This window comes from Vitis riparia, chromosome 19 (assembly GCF_004353265.1).
Source record: "Vitis riparia cultivar Riparia Gloire de Montpellier isolate 1030 chromosome 19, EGFV_Vit.rip_1.0, whole genome shotgun sequence".
Lineage (NCBI taxonomy): Eukaryota > Viridiplantae > Streptophyta > Magnoliopsida > Vitales > Vitaceae > Vitis > Vitis riparia.
In genome coordinates this window covers 9,106,551-9,126,367 of record NC_048449.1, presented here as the reverse complement: position 1 = coordinate 9,126,367, position 19,817 = coordinate 9,106,551, and the positions used below count along the sequence as shown (strand labels likewise).

General features: G+C 36.9%; 1 protein-coding gene across 1 annotated transcript in view; it reads left to right on the top strand.

Annotated features, from left to right (window-relative positions):
• Window positions 1–19,817, top strand: part of LOC117908551 (probable helicase MAGATAMA 3) — a 50,214-nt gene that overhangs the window by 18,351 nt on the left and 12,046 nt on the right. The window contains exons 9-14 of the mRNA XM_034822192.1: window positions 5,831–5,942; window positions 6,011–6,116; window positions 7,360–7,457; window positions 7,555–7,665; window positions 7,741–7,833; window positions 9,864–9,917. Of these exons, the coding sequence (XP_034678083.1) occupies window positions 5,831–5,942; window positions 6,011–6,116; window positions 7,360–7,457; window positions 7,555–7,665; window positions 7,741–7,833; window positions 9,864–9,917 (574 nt within the window). The remainder of the gene's footprint in view (window positions 1–5,830; window positions 5,943–6,010; window positions 6,117–7,359; window positions 7,458–7,554; window positions 7,666–7,740; window positions 7,834–9,863; window positions 9,918–19,817) is intronic.

The following is a 19,817-nucleotide window of genomic DNA, read 5'->3' as shown; positions in this document are numbered from 1 at the left end:
GGAAGAAGTATTTAGTGTTCTGGAGAAGGTCGAGTGAGGCTTGGAGTTCTAGAATCTTTCAGGAAAAGTTGAGAATGGAAGAGATGCGGAATGTACTCGACTTCTATTCCTCCTTGTGGGCCTCTAGTACCATTACCTTTAGAGGCGTTCTACTCAATGTTACTCAACTTAGTTGACTTTTGGTTTGTAAATCAAATGGGTGGATAACAATGACAGGATTTGAGTCCACTTTTGGGGAGATGTTACCTTTGTTTATGCTTAAGTGGCCTATACCTTTGTGTATAGTTCTCCTTGTATAGTGGAGGTGTTTAGTCTTACTTTGATTAGTATTCTGTATTTATGGGGAGAACCATCTCATCCTTCTCTTGTACTTTTTTCATAATTAATATATCTTTTGTTTCTGATAAAAAAAAAAAGAGTGAGGCTTGGGGTGGGTTTATGGAACGCAATAAGGAGAGGTTGGAAGTGTGGATCTATCTATTGAATAGATTTGGGAGGTAGCAGTGATGTAGAATCTGGAGGATAGGATGATTGAGGGTGTTCCAAGGATGGGGAATTCTCTGTGAAATCATTTTACTGATTCCTTGACCCAACTAGTAGGGAGGTCCTTGCCAAAGCGATTTAGGGTTCACAAAAGTGGGCTTCTTTGCTTGGGAAGCCGTTTAGCGAACAATTTTAACAGTGAGTGAGGAAGAATTTAACCAACAACATTCATTGTAGTCTAGCTTGTAATCTGTAGGACCTCTTTCTGTATTTGTTCAGCCTTTCTTGGGTATTCTTCATTGATTAAAGAGGTTTTGTTAAGGTGACATGGAAGTTTTGTTGAAAAATGCCCACGAAAGTTTGGAGGACAACTCCATTATGCTTGTTTTTAACAATGTGAAAGGAGTGAAATTGTAGAATGTTTCAACACTTGGAATAGTGGGTTGAATCTTTAACAGAGTTTTTCTTTGTTCTCTTTTCTTGTGGTCTAGTAAGCCTTAGGATGTGGGATCTTTGTCTTTGTTGCTCCTTGTTTGTTTGTCCATGTTAGTGTTTAGGAGATTGTTAAGTTGTTTCTCCTGTGGCACTCTTTGTATTCTCCTAGTGCACATGGATTGCACCCTCCTTTGTCAAGCTCCTTTTCTTATAAACCTTTCTTTTGTAGCCAAAAGAAAAATGAGGAGTGGGGGAGGAAGGAAAGAAAAATAGTTACTATGAATTCTCCAGTCAAACACTTAAATGATTTGTCATATTTGAAGTTGATCTACATTTGCTTGTTTGTGATTGCAGTTTCTATTGTAGTAGCTCAAGAACGCCTCTTCCATTTTTGGAATGTGGAAACTCATGATTCTCTTATAGTTTTTAATGATTCTTTTTAGTTCATATAGTTTTGTTCACATTTTGTAAAACTTGTTTCTTGGTCATTGATAAGATTTTAAGATATGCATACATCCAATTGTGTGCTAATGATCTGAATGAAGGTTTATTTGTTTGAGTGGAGTATGGACCCAAAAAAAATTGTTTAGGACAATGTCAAAGGATAAAATCTGAGTGTACACAATGTTTCTCGTTGTCCTAAAATTTTGTGAACTTCCATTTATTCCACAAGTCAATCTTAGGTGACTTTCTACTGAAGTTGACTTTAAAACTTTCTATCAGTTTGATAGAGTTTTAGTTTTTAAACTTTTGTAAAATTGTTGGAATTAATTGGTTACATATTTGTTTAGAATATGGGACTAATCAAATATGGAAAACTCTACTCAAAACCCACAAGTGTTTCTTGGAGGATGGAAGGTTTAGAGTGGTCACCCATTTTTGGAGAGAGTGTCGCTTAGCTAAACCGTCCCTTCCCTGAATAGGAGGTGCACATGGCTATTTTCCTACTTAACAAGGAGAAGGCCCTTGACCTTGATGGTTCTACTATTGTGGTGTATCAAAAGTGTTGGGATGTGATAAAAGAGGACTTGTTGAGAGTGTTTTCAGAGTTCCACAGTAATGGGATAATAAATCAAAGCACCAATGCCATTTTTATTGCCCTTAGGCAAAAAAAAGTCAAACAACCAAACTTTCAGATTTTGGACTTATTAGCTTGGTTACAAGTTTATAGCTAAGGTCTTATTAGGGCATTTAAGAAGTGTTTAATGAAACAATCTTTCTATCTCAAGGAGCCTTCTTGAGGGGAGACAAATTTTGGATGCGGTTTTGATAACCAATTAAGTGGTGGATGAGAAAAGGAGGTCGGGGGAGGGAGGGGTGGTCTTCAAATTGATTTTGAAAAGGCTTATGACCATGTGCTTGAAAAGAAAGGTTTTAGCATAAAATGAAGATCTTGGGTAAGGGGATGCTTGTCTTCAACGAGTTGTGTAGTCCTAGTTAATGGAAATGCCAAAGGTTGGGTTAAAGCCATTAGAGGATTAAGATAAGGAGATCCTCTTTCTCCTTTCCTTTTTACCATTGTAATGGATGTTCTTAATAGGATGATGACTAGAGAGGAGGAAAGTGGTTTATTTGAGGGATTCATAGTTGGTAGGGACAATTTTTCTATCAATATATCCCTTTGTTGTTTCCTATCAAAAAAAAAAAAAAAAAAAAATAGTTGGTGGGGACAAGACTAGAGTATCTATTTTACAATTTGCAAATGACACCATTTTCTTCTCTAAAGCTTCTCCGGAAATTTTGCATAACCATAAACTAATCCTTTTGGTTTTTGAGCAATTATCAAGGTTGAAAATCAATTTAGGGAAGAACATTTTTTCCGCTATTAATGTAAGCCAAGTGTTGATATCCAGGTTGGCTACGACACTTGACTGTAAAGTTTCAGAGTGACCATTGTCTTATTTGGGTCTTCCTTTAATAGGAAATCCAAAGACAATGAGATTTTGGGGCCCTATGGTTGATAGAGTCTTGAGGAGGTTGGATGGGTGCAAATGACACAATTTTGTTCTCTAAAGCTTCTCCAAAAATTCTGCAAAACCTTAAACTAATCTTTTTGGTTTTTGAGCAATTATCAAGGTTGAAAATCAATTTAGAGAAAAGCATTCTTTCCAGTATTAATGTAAGCCAAGAGTTGATATCCAGGTTGGCTATGACACTTGACTGTAAAGTTTCATAGTGACCACTGTCTTATTTGGGTCTTCCTTTAATAGGGAATCCAAAGACAATGAGATTTTGGGATCTTGTGGTTGATAGTCTTAAGGAGGTTGGATGTGTGGAAAAAGTCCTTTTTGTCTTTGGGGGGAAGGATAACATTAATTTTGTCTTGTTTGTCTTACATCCTTAGTTATTTCCTTTCTCTTTTCATGATTCCAACTTCAATAGTCTTAAAAATTAAGAAAATGCAAAGGGATTTCCTTTGGTTAGGGTCTGGGGAGGGAAAGAAAGATCATCTTATCAAGTGGGATGTAGTGTGTAGGCCTAAGGAGTTTGGAGGTTTGTGGATTGGGAAGACTTCCTTGAGAAATCGTGCTCTCTTAGGGAAGTGAATGTGTAGGTTCTCTAAGGAAAATTGTGGTATTAGACATTAGGTTATTTTGAGTATTTATGGGACACATCCTAATGGATGAGACGCCAACGTTTCGGTTAGATGGTCACACAGATGTCCTTGGAAGGTTGTTGCACAAGTTTTTTAGAACGTTTCCCTACACCCCCCCTCTTTGTGGTGGGAAATGGGGAGAGAATCCAATTTTAAGAAGATTTATGGTGGGGAGATCAACCTTGGTGTTCACAATTTTTAGGTCTTTATAAAGTTATCTCAGTGAGAAATCTCATCATTTCAGTTGTCCTTGGTAATTCCTATCCACATTCATGTAATTTTAACTTTCGACATAACTTATTGATTTAGAAATTGTACTTCTCAAAAGACTCATGTCTTCACTTTCTACAGTGCACTTGTCTCTTTCTACTGCAAACTCAAGAGCTTGGACATGTTCTCCCTTTGGTTTATTCTCAGTAAAATCTTTTTTCACGGTGTTGTCCAAGTCCTTAAATCCAATCTCATACCTTCTGTCTAATTTTGTTTGGAAATCAAAAGCCCCTTCAAAGGTCGAGGCCTTTACTTGGTTAGTAGTGCACAGAGATAAAAATATCAGTAAACACAAATATATTAGTACTTGGATTTTACTGATATATCGAACATATCGGTAAAATCTTGTAGATATTATAACAAAAATATTGATGGAACATAAATTGTTTAAAATTCATGGAAATGCTTGGAAAAACTTTAAAAAAATAATAAAATAAGCAAAAATACATATATCAAGGTTATTTTGTAAGTGTAATTGACATAGGTATGATCAAAAATAATATTTATCAATTTTTTTTATAGAAAAAATTAGCTTAAATTCCTTTAATATATTTATATTCATTTATTTTAAAAATTAAAAACTACTTTTATTAAAACATGTTCGACTACATTTTAAATAAAAAATTAAATCGATTCATATAAAATATTTTATTTGAGATTTAATTTCTAAAATTTTATTACAAATTTGTGGTGATAGTTTTTTGCTATTAACATTAATTTATTTAAATAATTAAAATTGTTAAAAATTATATTAATAATTTATCTTATCAAATTAATTTTAATTTATAAAACATTAGAACTTCATTAATTTTTTTTTAATTTTATATTTTAGCAATTTTTGAATAAATTCATATTTTTAATATTTCAAAATAAAAATATTTAGAATTAAATAAAATTAAAAGGATAAATATAAAAAAAATTTAAAAGTGAAGTGATAGTAATTTTATAAAATAGGATTAATGAGATAAATATGAAAAATAATTAAAAATAAAAGAATAATATAAAATGAAAGGGTAATATAAATTAAAAAAAAAGATAAATTAGAAAAAAATAATTAAAAAAATAAAAAATACGGATAAATATAAAAAAAAATGGCATATTTTGAAAAATCTTCGATTTATCGGTGATTTTTTCACCTCATTGGCATGTGTTCCCCCAACACCAAAAAATTGGCGATTTTTATGTGTTTTCACTGATTTTTTGTGTAATCAATAATCGGTAACTGATTTTTTTTCGAACCTTCCTGATATCTAATATTTCATCGATATTTTGGTGAAATTTCCCAACATTTTCATCCATGATGGTGCACAAGAAGGTAAATATCAATTACATGCTATAGGTGAGAAGACCTTGCAAATCTTTAAGTCTTCATTGGTGCATTCTTTGCAAAGGGAGTGGAGAGTCAGTTGACCACATTTTCTTACATTGCCCAATAACGATGGGGCTTTGGCATAAGCTCTTCACGGTGGCGAATATGGATTGGGTTCCTCCTAAGAGTATTGGAAATATGATGGTTATTTCATTTAGAGGGTTGAGGAATTCAATTAGAGGCAAAACACTTTGGCATATTGCTTACCTCACTGTACTGTGGATTGTGTGGAAAGAGCAAAATGCTAGGATTTTTGCGGATAAATACAGAATAGAAGGGATGTTGTGGGATCTTCTTCACTTCTACTCCTCCTTTTGGGCCTATTGTATTGTTGCCTATAGAGGAATCTAACTTAATGTTCTTCAACTCAGTTGGACATCAGTTTGTAATTTGAAAGGGGTGGATAATGTTTGAGAGAGTTTGAATTTGGTTTCTTGTGATATTTTATACATGTCTTCATTTGTAGTAATCGTTGTATAGTGGAGGAGTATAGTCTTACTTTGATCAGGTTCTGTATTTTGTGGGAATGACCTCTCATCGTTATCTTGAACTTCACTATTATCAATATCGATTTCGCCATATTTGTTCTGACCATAGATGATTTGAAGTTGGAGTTTAATACCTTGATCCACAGCACAGATGCATGCCCTTGCACTGAATATTGTAAAATTTTGCAGATATGTTATGTGGGGACAAGCATCTCCATGGCTAACTGGTATCAATCCTAGAGATGAAATTGTGCCCAAGGATGGTGATGATGGTGTTTTCCCTACCACTGGAAATGAATTGGTAAGTCTGAGGCTTGCTATTTTATAGTGCTCATTTGGAGGATCTTCTGACTTAGATATGTTTTGCAGAAACCAGAAATAGTTACTTCCAGTCGTAAATATCGTGTACGGGTACTGGTATGTGCTCCATCAAATTCTGCGCTTGATGAGATTGTGTTGCGCCTTCTAAATACTGGTACAAGTATCTATGCTATGCATGTTATCATTCCCCCTCGTTTCTCTTGCTTTTGTTATAACCTGTGTCTGGATACATTTTGGTTTTCCTCATATAAATTTTATAATTTTTTTCACTAGTTTCATGATTTGAGGAAAAAGAAAGCAACAAAAAGCAAAACAGAATTGTGGGGGATTGGGATGCCCTTGTTCTGGAGATAAATTGTGTAACTATGAGTCTACATTTTAAAGTATTCCATTGTTGATTTGGTTCTGGTAGAATGACCACTAATTTGTGGCAATGTGAAAGCGAGCAGTTGAGTATAAGTTTACCTGAAAACACCCACATAATGTTAACCCAGAGTTTGGAGTGATTGTTAGAATCTCCCTCACTAGGATTCTTCTGTAACTAATATTCCAAAGGCTGGAAGATCGTTTTTCATTCACCCTGTGGGCCATGACCCTGAAATTGGACTTCCCTTCCTCTTGAGAACATCCTTAAAGGGAAGCTTAGAATGCTGGTATGCAGTCTTTATCTTTTGAATCCCTTGAGCTGAAACATGTATCCACAAATGTCAACTCTTAGCTAAACAGAACATAATCATAATTTCTGATCCTATCACCTCACCATCAATGCTTTCCTCTTTCATTTGTGATCCCAGTTCTTTATGTTCATTGTTCATACTTGATAACAATATTGTTGAAATCCCTATTCCTTGAGTTTGCTTCTGCTCAGACACCTCTCTTCCTTCCAAAGATCTATTGCCAATAGAGGGATGTTTGCAGGTGACAGCTGATTCTGTCTTACACGCTTCTTTAGTTTTGTTTCTTTTACCTTGGATAAAAAAAGGCTGAGGGATTATCCTATGTAGATACTTTCTTTGACATAATTAACTTTAATACCTGTCTGTTGTCTCTGATTACACCATGCAGTCACAAATTGCACTGATTTAATCATCTTGTCTTCTTGTTGATTATCCATTCACCCTCCCCCACCTAAAAAGATAATATCCTATCATCTTCTTCTTGTTCTAGAGTCTCTTGTTTTCATTCTCCTACTTCATTTTCTCTCAAAGTATCTTTTGATAAATCCTCTCTGATCTTATGGAAATCTGTGTCCTTTTATACTTTTCTGCTGAACGTGGCAAGGAGCAATTCCTTTTGCTGGTAGCCAAAATATAATGCATTTTCTTGCTGTTTGATTAGTATTCCTAATATTACACTTTTCTGACAAAGGTGAACACTTGTATTATGGTTGCTGTCAGGTGTTCGTGATGAAAATGACCATGCGTATAATCCTAAAATCGTGCGGATTGGTCTTAAACCACACCATTCTGTTCGGGCAGTCTCCATGGATTACCTTGTATGTGGCAACAATTAAGAAAAATCCCTTAACTTCATTGAATTATTATTAACTATATGATGATTGAACATATTGACATGGGGAATTGCCCTTGCAGGTGGAACAAAAACTTTCCAGCATGAACTCTACTTCTGATAAACAGAAACATGGAGCTGCTGGAAGAGATAGGGACAGCGTTCGTTCATCAATTCTGAGTGAAGCGGCAATTGTACGTAATTATAGTCTTAGTTGAAAGTGAAAACCAAAATCGTTTTGCTTACCATAGTGACTATATGATTGGCAGGTCTTCTCCACCCTTAGCTTCAGTGGTTCAAGTCTTTTCAGTAAATTGAATAGTGGGTTTGATGTTGTCATAATAGATGAAGCTGCTCAAGCTGTAAGAACCTTCACCCTTTGTGATCTTATAATATAGCTCTGTCTTCCTTGTTACTGTTGATTCAGCTGATAATTCATTCTGACTTATTACTTTAGCTTATAAGGTTCATGCACTGAAGTTTTATATTTATATATGAACTTCCAGATGCTAACACATACCTCAGATAAATTCCCTGCACGCATGTCCTTAGGTCAAGGTGGTTCATTAAAAATGAAAAAACAAAAAGAAGAAATCTAAGATTTTGTGGAAAAATGAATGACAAAATGAAAAATGAGGAAGAGAATTATCTTCACTGTTTAATAGTTTTATTATTTTTTGTATAAAAAATAATGGTTTGATAAGGATATACCTAATAAAAAAGAATGAAAAAAATATAATAAATAGATTTATTCTCAACATGTCAGCACAAGATGTACTAGTGCAGAATATTTGGAGTGAAACTTCTAGTCAGGCCTGAAGATTTAGCTTATTAGGCATCAATGTAAGTCATGACCTCTAAAATGGATTGGCCTCCGCTGCAGTGTAGAGTCTCAATGTGGTATATTTTGTACTTGGGTCTTCCCTTAGAGAGGAACCCAGAGGCCTATTTTTGGGGGCCTGATGTTAGATAATATCTCTTGACGATTAGGGTTGAAAGAAAGCCTACTTCTTTAGGTGGTAGAATTACCTTTGTGCAATTTCTTTTGTCTCATTTTCTTGGTTACTTCCTGTTGGTGTTCATTTTTCCGACGAAAGTCACTTTTACGATTGAGAGATTGCATAAAGATTTTTTTTGGTTGGTGATTAGAGAAGGGATGAGAGACTACCTTATATATTGGGACTAAGTGTGCTAGCCAAAAGACGAAAAGGGTATGGGTTTGAGGGAGAACTTTTTTGCATCCAATGGAAGGTTTCTTTGGTAAGTTTTTGCATCCGGTTTGTCTAATGGGGGGAGGGTCGTTCTCTTCGACTTCTTCCATGTCCAGTGACTAGGGTTTTTCTTTGGGGAGGACTGATAACTTGATTCCATGGAGAGAGCAGGATGTGGGCCTTTTGGCAGAGGGCAAGGGTGACAATTATATTTGCATATGTTTTCTAGTGAGGCCTTGGTTGTGGAAGCCTCAAAGAATCAGCCCAAGGATGCCAAGATTGTGAACCTAAAGGTGCGTGGTGAGTGGGGGCTTCGGGTTTTGGGGGCCCTAGTAGGGGCCTATTGAAAGTGGAGAGCCTCTCCAATCTATCTTATAAGAAATTTCTTTCGTTAAGCAAGTTCGTAGGATTGTCAGTGGATGGGCATGAGAAAAAAATTGCATCCTTGCTGAGAAAGATGGAAACCAGAAAGCTGCGCAGAGTTTCGGATGTGAAGTGGAGGCCCTCCTCTACGCCCCACTTGGTTAGGGAGCTTTGAAATTTGGAATGCTCAATCAATTACTGCAATTCAAACAAAAAATAGAGAAACAGGAGTAGTGGGTGGGAGTTGGTTTGTAAGTGACCTTGTAGGTTGTGTTTTTGGGGTTGCTGTTGATTGGCATAGAGTCCAGGTTGTTCATCTTTCCGACAAGGAAGAGTGGTTGTGGCAGTAGCGGGGTGTTTCAGGTTGGTCTCACCCAAGTGTTTGTTAAGTTTGGATTCTATGTATTTCTAGGCTTTAGGATGGAGTTTTTTGTATCAGGTGTTGGTTTGTTTTTTTCTCTTTCCTTTTACTTGTATTCAACTGCTATTTGTATATTCTGTATGTACTTTGTGCACCTTTTCCAAATGCTTTTATATATTTGTTTTGTTTACCTATCAAAAAAACTTCTTTGCAAGGGAATTAGTTATGGAGATCGCTGAGAGAAAGTGGTGCTGTATGGCATAAGGTTATTTTGAGTGTATGGGGGATACTCCCAAATTCATTTGGAGAGATTTCTCAGGCGAATTCGAATGCTTGCTAATTGCATGAATGCCTTTTAAATTGCTGCAATTTTCTTTGTTAATCAAGCCAAAAGATAGTCCCTAGTTCCCATCTTTATCCTGCACATGTCATCTTACATGCAACTTTGCTATTTCAGGTGGAACCAGCAACTCTCGTTCCGCTGGCAAATGGATGCAAACAAGTATTTCTGGTGTGCATTTTACGTTAGTTATATTATGAACCTTCTTAATATGTGGTTTTCTTTTGCTTAAACATCCCTATTGTTTTATAATTATATTTCATTTTTGACCTTGATATATTAATGTGCTATATTCTGTATACTGTGGGTTCCTCTTTTGGCGGCCCCTTTTAATATATTTACCTTTTTATCTGTCAAAAACAAAAAATAATGTGATATGCATTCTCCCTCAACTTTTTCTGTCAAATGATGTCAGTGTCTCAATAAGGTCAAAAGATAATAAAAAGGGCAAAAGCATCACGCCAAGTTGCAGTTGGAAGGCTATTGCACAAGGGTCCCAAGAGTTTTCCAAGTTTACTCGGTTTGTGGTAGGAGATGGGGAAAGAATTTGGTTCTGGGAAGACTTGTGGTGGGGGGACCAACCTTTGGGAGTACAATATCCAAGGCTATTTAGAGTAGTCATGGATAAAAATATTCCTATTTCTTCAATTCTCGGCTCTACTCGCCCCTCCTCTTGGAACTTTAACTTTCGTCGTAACCTTTCCGATTCCGAGATAGAAGATTTAGGAGGCCTCATGCGGTCTCTTGATCGTCTACATTTATCACCTTCGGTTTCAAATAAGAGATCCTAATCTTTATCTCCTTCAGGACTTTTTACAGTCAAACCTTTCTTTCTTGCCTTATCCCAATTTTCTGGTTTTCCTCCAGTTTCCCCTACTAAGTTCGTTTGGAATTCTTAAGTCCCTTTCAAAGTCAAGTCCTTTGTCTGGTTAGTGGCACACAAGAAAGTAAATACTAATGACTTGCTACAGTCAATAAGACCCTACAAAGCACTTAGTCCTGATATTTGCAAGTTGTGCATGAAGCATGGAGAATCAGTAGATCATCTTTTTCTCCATTGCTCTTTGACGTTGGGGTTATGACATAGATTATTTCAGTTAGCCCAGATGGATTGGGTCCCCCCGAGGAGCATCTCTGACATGTTGTCTACCAATTTTAACGGTTTTGGATTTTCTAAGAGAGGGATTGTTTTATGGCAAGCTGTGTGCATCGCTTTAATTTGGGTAGTGTGGTGGGAAAGAAATGCAAGGATTTTTTAGGATAAAACTAGGAATTCAGAGAACCTTTGGGATTCTATTCATTTCCTTACTTCTCTTTGGACTTTTTGTTCTAAGGTTTTTAAGGAGATTCCCCTTAACGTGTTACAACTTGATTGGTTAGTAGTGTGTAATTCCAATGGGTTGGACTAACCTAGAGAGTTTGCTTGTTTTTACTTAGCATTTTCTTGTATTTGATTCCTTGTAGTTTTGTTTTTCTTTGGTGGAAGGATTCCTCATCCTTCTCTTGTACTTCCTTTTTATCAATATATCTCTTTGTCGTTTCCTATCAAAAAAAAAAAAAAAATCATGCCAAGTTGCAGATAATGAATTATAGAAAAGAAATGGCTGCATAAAGTTCCCCTCTTTCTGAATTGTTGAAATTTGGAAATTGCTATTATTTCTCTTCTTTTTAAAGTAATATACTTATGTATATACATGTATGAGTTCCACATTTTCATGTTTACATGACTGTTTTATCTTTTAAGGAGTAGTAGACTATTAGTATATGCTAATATCATGTTACACTCCTTTTTTTCTATTAGGAGTAGGACTGACAACCAAAGAAGTTGCTCAATTGGTGGAAAAGAAAACATTCATTAGCTTGTAATATATTGGGTCTTATCAACTGACATCAGAAAATTGAGACTAGAGTTATACAATGAACCATTGTTATTCGACACTCAGTAAAAGCTTTGAATGTGGAGAAGCTACTGTAAACAAAAAATTATGGAACCATTTATTAACTGAATCTGAATGCAGGGTGTTGGAGCATGATATACATTGTGGGCCTAAACCCTAACAGCTTAAACATTTAGGAAAATTGATTATCTAACATGTTATCAAACTTCTAGTTTATTGGATGTCTCAAGTTCAAGTCTTCCATTAATTTATTGTAAAATATCGTGTGGTCACAAAAATGTGACTTATGTGCCACTATTGAGATCTGTGCCTCCCACGGCAGTTATGGGGCCACACGTGAAAGGGGGGCGGGAGGGGGGATGTTGCAGCATGATATATATTTTAAGTCAGCTTAAGCTTATAGGAAAATGGATTGTCTAACACAGGACATACTCTATTCTTCTATATAGAAGCTTACATGTAGGGGAGATCATTCATGGTCTTCTTTCAATATTTCATAAAAGCCGCACACCATTTTGTGACAGTGGGTATTTAGTATTTCATAAAAATAATAATACTAATATTTTATCCAATATTTTAATATATGGTAGTCTAAAGCCACGTCATATGGCTTTATGGAGACACTGATTATTACCAGTGCAGTTATGATATAATTTTTTTTTTTAAAATTATCAGCAGAAATTATACATATTTGATGTGGGACCTGAGTGGCGAGTGTCAATATGGATGGGGTTCACATGTCAATCCATGTATGTGGACCTCACATGTTCCTGATCTCCCTTGACTCAAACAATAAGTGGTTCTAGTGTTATTTGTTTAAATCTAGGTTATGAAAAGGGGTATGAACCTTTTTTTTTATAAGCCTTGTGATATATAGTCGACTTTTTCCTATTTCAAAAGTTCACTCTATTTCCCCTTCTTATCAGCCTGTAGATTTTTGAAGGATTCCTCATCCCTCATTTGTACTTGAAAATTCATATTAACGAATTAGTTTGTTTTTTGTAGGAGGGTGGTGATTTTTGAATCACTCCAAACAAAGAACATCTTGGAATCACATGAAAATCATACCACTTGTTTCCTTACAACCTAAGGCTATGATACTTGGACTCTCCAATTCTCCTTAGCATACTCATGTTAACATGACATAACATAGGTGTGGGTGTAAGAGCCTTATAATATACTCTTATTTTGCTTCAAATATGGCTGTTTGCTTTTAGTTTATTTTTTAACTTTCTTCCTTACCCTTGGGTGCTCCTTACAAGTCTAGTAGGGTTTGGGAAGGAGTGGAGGAACGGTTCCAAAAAAAGGCTTGCTTTGTGGAAGAGACAATATCTGTTGAAAGGTGGAAGACAAGCGTTGATTAATAGTACTTTATGTAGTTTACCTATTTACTTTATGTCCTTATTTGTTTTCCCCAGAAGAGTGGCAGCTAGAGTGGAAATAATTCAAAGAGATTTCTTGTGGGGAGGAGGGGACTTGGATAGAAAGCCTCATTTGGTTAATTGGTCGATTGTGTGTTTGGAGAAACAAAATGGGGGTTTGGGTTTTAGAAACCTTTCTCTTTTCAACAAGGCACTTTTAGGTAAATGGTCTTGGAAATTTGTGAAGGAAAGGAACCCTCTTTGGAAATGGGTAATTGTTGGTAAGTACAGGATTCAAGAGGGGAAATGGTGCACAAAGGAGGTGAGAGGGAGGTATGGTGTAGGAGTATGAAAGACTATTAGAAATGGTTGGGAGGTCTTCAAAGATAAAACAAGCCTTTAGGTTGGTTCAGGGAATCGGGTCAAATTCTGGAAAGATAGATGGTGTGGTGATATGTCTTCGAGGGATGCATTCCTAGGTCTTTATGCTATAGCTTCCTTTAAGGATGCTTGGGTGGTAGATGTTTGGAATGGGGGCAGTTGGGGACCAAGGTTTATTAGACAAGTTAATGATTGGGAGTTGGAGGAGGTAGATGCCTTCTTCGAGAGGTTGCATAATTACTCCATCATTTCGAGTACTTTTGATGCCATGGTTTGGTTGGAGACTAAGAATGGTGAGTTTTCAGTTCAGTCCTTTTACTCCTCTCTGGCAAGTAGGAGAGTGGAGCCTTTCCCACACAGTATAGTGTGGAACTCTTGGGCCCTTGTTAGAGCTAGCTTTTTTGCTTGGAAAGCAACTTGGTCTAAGATTTTGACATAGAATCAACTCAAAAAGACCATTGAGGTTGCCAAATAGGTGTTTTATGTGCAAGGTTGAAGAGGAATTGAGAGATCATTTACTTTTGTATTGTTTGAAAGCAAGTACATTATGGCAGCTAGTTTATGCTCTTTTTCCATGTACCGTGGGTGATGCATTCTTCTAAGAGGGGGGTGCTCCTTAGTTGGAATGGTGTCCCAATTGGCAAAAAAAGGAAAAAGGCTTGGAAAGTTGCTCCACTTTGCATTTTTTGGTCCATTTGGAGGGAAAGAAATAGGAGAGCTTTTGAGGATAGGGAAAGCTTAGATCAAACATTTAAAAGTTCTTTTTTGTATTTATTTTGGGATTGGGTTAGAGTGTACATGGGGGATAGCATTTCTTCTTTGATAGATTTTGTGGATTGGTTAGGTTCCCCATAGGGTGCGGTTGTGTTAACGCCCCTATTGGTTTTTTGTATATGTATACATTGTGTATACCTTTTCATTAATACAATATCCTTTTACTCAAAAAAAAGAAAAGAAAGAAAAAAGAAAAAAGAAAAAAGAAAAATAAACCTTTCTTCCTTAGCATATAGTTATATTGAAGAGAGAGAGAAACAACAGGGATAAAAGATAAAAGAAAATGGAATTTCAATCAGACATACCTTTACTCTTGAGTGATTTCTATTTGATTTTTTTCTCTTATTTTATTATGTTAGATTGAAGTGCCCTTACCCATTGTAGCCAAGTCTTGGTATCCTAAATTTGGAGATGAAGGATTAGGCACATAGAGACGTACCGGTACTCAACCCTTGCACTTGATAGGTATTTTTCATAAAAATCCTGAACGGATCAATTTCTTAGAAACCCTTGTTGGATAGGACTTCTAATTTTGGTTTGTATCATGTAGTTGTTTCATTGAAAATCCTTAGTTTGAGTATTGTTTTGAAGAGTCCTAGTTGGCCTCGGACTTCTAATTTTGGTTTTATGTCGGGGTTATGAGTAGAATTGGATTGGCTCATGGATTCAAATTTTGAGTGTGGCAGCTTGCTACCAATTCTTATGGGATTAGAGCCTTAGGAACTGAAGTGGATGGATGATTTTCGAGAAACTGCACTATGTGTTTACGGGTTATGAGTAGAACTGGATTGGATCATGGATTCAAATTTTGAGTGTGGCAGCTTGCTACCAATTCTTACGGGATTAGAGCCTTAGGAACTGAAGTGGATGGATGATTTTTGAGAAACTGCACTATGTGTTTAGGGAAAGATAGTACCTTTGAATTTAGTTCACCTAATCAGTCTCACATCCACCTAATCACTCTACACATCCACCTTATTTTATACATCCACTTTAAAACATTAATCCTATTGACACATCCACCTAAAATTTTTCAATATACCTAAAATACACTTCTCATTATTCTCTTCCACACCTACCTTCTTCCTTTTTTGCTCAATTTTTTTCTAACAACAAACAAACCCCAAGGAATAAGATGGGTGTATAGAGTGATTAGGTGAACTAAATTCAAAGGTTAAAAACCACAACACTTGGGAATAATTTAGAAATGAAAAATTTTGAAAAAAGAAATGATTTTGTGGTGTCCAAACTTGCAAGATGGAATGTTGAAAGTATGTCCCAAAGTATAGTCTTGGGTGCCCTTAAGGATGTTCAAAAATATAGTGGTGGACACCCTTAGGGATGTTTGGAAGTATAGTGCTAAACAATGCTAACTTTATGGGTACTTTAGTTATTTTATTAAGGGTCATTTTTGTCTTAATAAAATTCTTAATTCAGGTGGATGTGTAGAGATATTTGGTAGATGCAAATATAAACACTTGATAAGAAATACGACATTACATGGGTTCTAGTACGAGTGTCGGGTGTAGGTGTTGGATCCCTTGCATTCTTAAATCTTAGGCCGCGAGGATTCAACTATGAGTGCAAGTACTAAGATGACATTAATAAAAAATAAATTAACGGTAAACATGAATATAGTAAGATAAGTATAAGTTATCTATAATATTGCTTGGTTAATTGTAATTAAAAAATATATTCATTATGTCTTTTCGATTTTAATAAGATGCTGAGTGTATTTTATTTTGATGTTGTTGAAAGAGAGAGAGAAAATCTTAATTCTCATTCATCTTGTTAACTTCTTACAATAGAGAAATATATATACAAGGCTAGGTTTAACTAACTACCATATATGTGACCTATATTAAGAAAGGAAAGAAAGATTGTACACTATAAATACATTATATTCAACACTCCCCCTCAAGCTAGAGCATATATGTCATATGCACCAAGCTTGTTACAAATGTATTTAATCCTAGGACCTCTGAGAGATTTAGTGAAGATGTCTACTAGTTGATCATTTAAATAAACAAAACTTGTAGCAACACATCCTGATGCGATCTTCTCTCTAATGAAGTGACAGTCAACTTCAATATGCTTGGTCCTTTCATGAAAGACTGGATTGGATGCAATATGTAATGCGGTCTGATTGTCATAGACTAGCTTTATCTGTTCATCTTTTCCAGATCTCAATTCCTGAAGGAGTTGCCTCAACCATATGAGTTCACATGTTGCCAAAGCCATAGCTCGATACTCAGCGTCGGCGCTTGATCTGGCCACTACATCTTGTTTCTTACTTTTCCAGGATATTAAGTTACCGCCAATAAAAACACAATACCTTGAGGTGGAACGCCTATCTGAGGGTGAACCAGCCCAGTCTGCATCTGTGTAATCAACAATTTGGGTATGACCCCTGTCTTCATACAACATACCTTGACTTGGTGTTCCTTTAATACATCGAAGAATACGGATCACAACATCCCAATGGTTGTCACATGGTGATTGTAGAAATTGACTAACCACACTCATAGGAAAAGAGATGTCTGGCCGAGTGATGGTGAGGTAGTTCAGTTTGCCTACAAGTTGTTGATATCTCCCAGGATCTCTTAGAGGCTCCCTTGTCCTGGTAAAAGTTTGACATTTGGATCCATAGGAGTGTCAACAGGTTTGCATTCTAACATACCTGTTTCTTCCAAGATGTCTAAGGCATGCTTCCTTTGTGACATAACCACACCTGAACTGGATTGAGCTATTTCAAGTCCTAGAAAGTACTCGAGTTTCCCAAGTTTTTGGTTTGAAAGTGGTTGAAAAGGTGTTGCTTTAGTCTTTGGATACCCTCTTGATCACTACCTGTAATGACAATGTCATCCACATAAACTACCAAATAGATGCACTGGTTCGAAGAGTTATGATGATAGAAAACTGAATGATCTGCTTCACTCCGAAGCATTCCAAACTCTTGAACAACTGAACTAAAACGCCCAAACCATGCCCGAGGAGACTGTTTTAAGCCATATAGAGAGCAGCGTAACTTGCACACTAAACCAGACTCCCCCTGAACAACAAAACCAGGTAGTTGCTCCATATACACTTCCTCGAGAAGTTCACCATGAAGGAAAACATTCTTAATATCCAACTGATAAAGAGGTTAATGGCACATAGCTGCCATGAAGAGAAATAAGTGAACAGAAGCAATCTTGGCAACAGGAGATAAGGTGTCACCATAGTCACAACCATAAATCTGAGTATAACCTTTAGCAACCAAGTGGGCCTTAAGGCGATCAACCTGACCATCAGGACCAACTTTAACAGTGTAGACCCAACGACATCCAACTGTAGATTTACCAAGAGGTAAAGAAACAAGATCCCATGTGCCATTGAAGTGCAGAACAACTATTTCATCAACCATTGCCTGTCGCCACCCAGGATGAGAAAGTGCCTCACTAGTGCTCTTAGGAGGAGAAACAGAGGATAAAGTAGAGACAAAGGCAGAATAGGATGAAGATAATCGATGGTAGCTCAAAAAATTATAAATAGGATGAGGATTACGAGTAGATCGATTACCTTTCCGAAGAGCAATAGGCAAATGGTCAATAGATGACAGGGTCGGGGTAGGAGAAATCGGTGGGACAGGAGGTGAGTCATCAGGTACCTCAACGGAAGAGAGAGGAGGAGCAACAACATGATGTCGATGATGATAAACCTGAAGAGGACGAGAGAGCGCATCTGAAGGGGGGGATATATAGGGAAGTGGCAATACTTCAGAAATGGGAAGAGATTTGAGGATGAGAAGAATGAAGAATCCTCAAAGAAGGTGACATCAGCGGAGAGAAAATAACGATGAGTGTCAGGGGAATAACAACGATAGTCCTTCTGAAGTTGAGAGTATCCCAAGAAGATGCATTTCGTAGCCTTAGCGGAGAGCTTGTCCTGTCCAGGTGTGAGAGTATGAACAAAACAAGTACAACCAAAGACACGAGGAGGAAGGAAAAAAAGAGGTTGGGTAGGAAAAAGGAGGGAATGAGGGATTTGGTCATGTAATATAGATAAGGTCATACAATTAATCAAGTAATAGGCTGTAAGAACAACGTCCCCCCAAAAATGAAAAGGAACATGACTATGGAGAAGGAGGGTACGAGCTGTCTCAACAAGATGTCAATTTTTACGTTCAGCAACCCCATTTTGTTGAGGAGTATAAGCACAAGATGACTGATGGAGATCCCATGTTGGGACATAAAAGAAGTAAAGGGTGTAGAAAAATATTCCCGAGCATTGTCACTGCGTAGCACTCGAATAGAAACATTGAATTGTGTTTGGATTTCAGCATAAAATTTCTGGAAAATAGAGAATAATTCAGCTCGATTTTTCATTAAAAATAACCAAGTACATCTTGAATAGTCATCAATGAAAGTGACAAGATACTGAAATCCTAAAGTAGACGCGGTCCGACACGGACCCCAAACATCAGTGTGGACAAGTTCAAAAGGAGACTTTGCCCAATTATTCAAACGCTTTGGGAACGAGACATGAGTATGTTTCTCAAGCTGACATGACTCACACGCAAACGACGGCAAAGTGGAAAAACGAGGGACCATCTTCTGGAACTTGGAGAGACTAGGATGACCCAAACGATTGTGAATGAGAAGAGGAGCATCGGTGGAAATGCAAGCTATAGGAGATGAAGGTGATGTGAGGTGATAGAGGCCTTGAGACTCACGCTCTATGCCAATTGTCTTCCCCGTACTCCGGTCCTGCAAGATCACAAATTTATTAGAAAAAGTGATAGAACAGTTAAGAGTGCGAGTTATTTTGCTGATGGAAATAATATTTAAAGGACACTCAGGAGCATAAAGGACAGAATGGAGAGGTAGGGAAAGGAGAGGATGAGCCAAACCAATACCTTTAGCCATAGTTTGGGAACCATTAGCTAAAGTAACAGTAGGTAAGGCAGAGGTAGTAGTAATAGAGGAGAAAAAGTGTTTATTACCAGAGATATGATCAGATGCTCCAGAATCTAAAATCCACGGGCCAAGAGAAGGAGACTGAGTAAAGCAGACAGAGACATTACTGGTCTGGGCAACAGAAGGAACAGAAGCTGATGTGGCTGCCTAATATTGGAGATAGACATCATAATCACTACCAGTAAGGGTGATACTCTGAGATGTGGAGCTTGCAGCAGAGTCAGGTCGAGATAGCAGAGGATCAAATGATTGAGCAATGTGGGCAGTGCGAGGAGGCCATCCATGTAACTGATAGCAACGATCTCGAGTGTGACCAAGCTTATTACAATAGGTGCACTGAGTACATTGTCCTCGACCCCGATTGCCACTACGTCCTCCTTGAGAGTTAGTCTGAGAGGCTAACACAGATGAATCTAAAGGACCATCAGTCGACAAGGTCTGAGTAGAGGAAAGGTGTAAGAGACGAGCGAACACATCATCCAATGATGGTACTGATGGACTAGCAAGAATCTGATCTCGGACAGACTCAAGATCTGAACGGAGGCCAATGAGGGTTAACACCATAAAGAACTTGTCAGTCTGTATTTGTTGAGCTTCAACACCATTAGTGAAGGGCATCAAAGTTAAGAACTCCTTCTTAAGAGATGCAATTTGGCCAATATAAGTAGACAGATCCATGTCCTATTGTCTCACATGAAC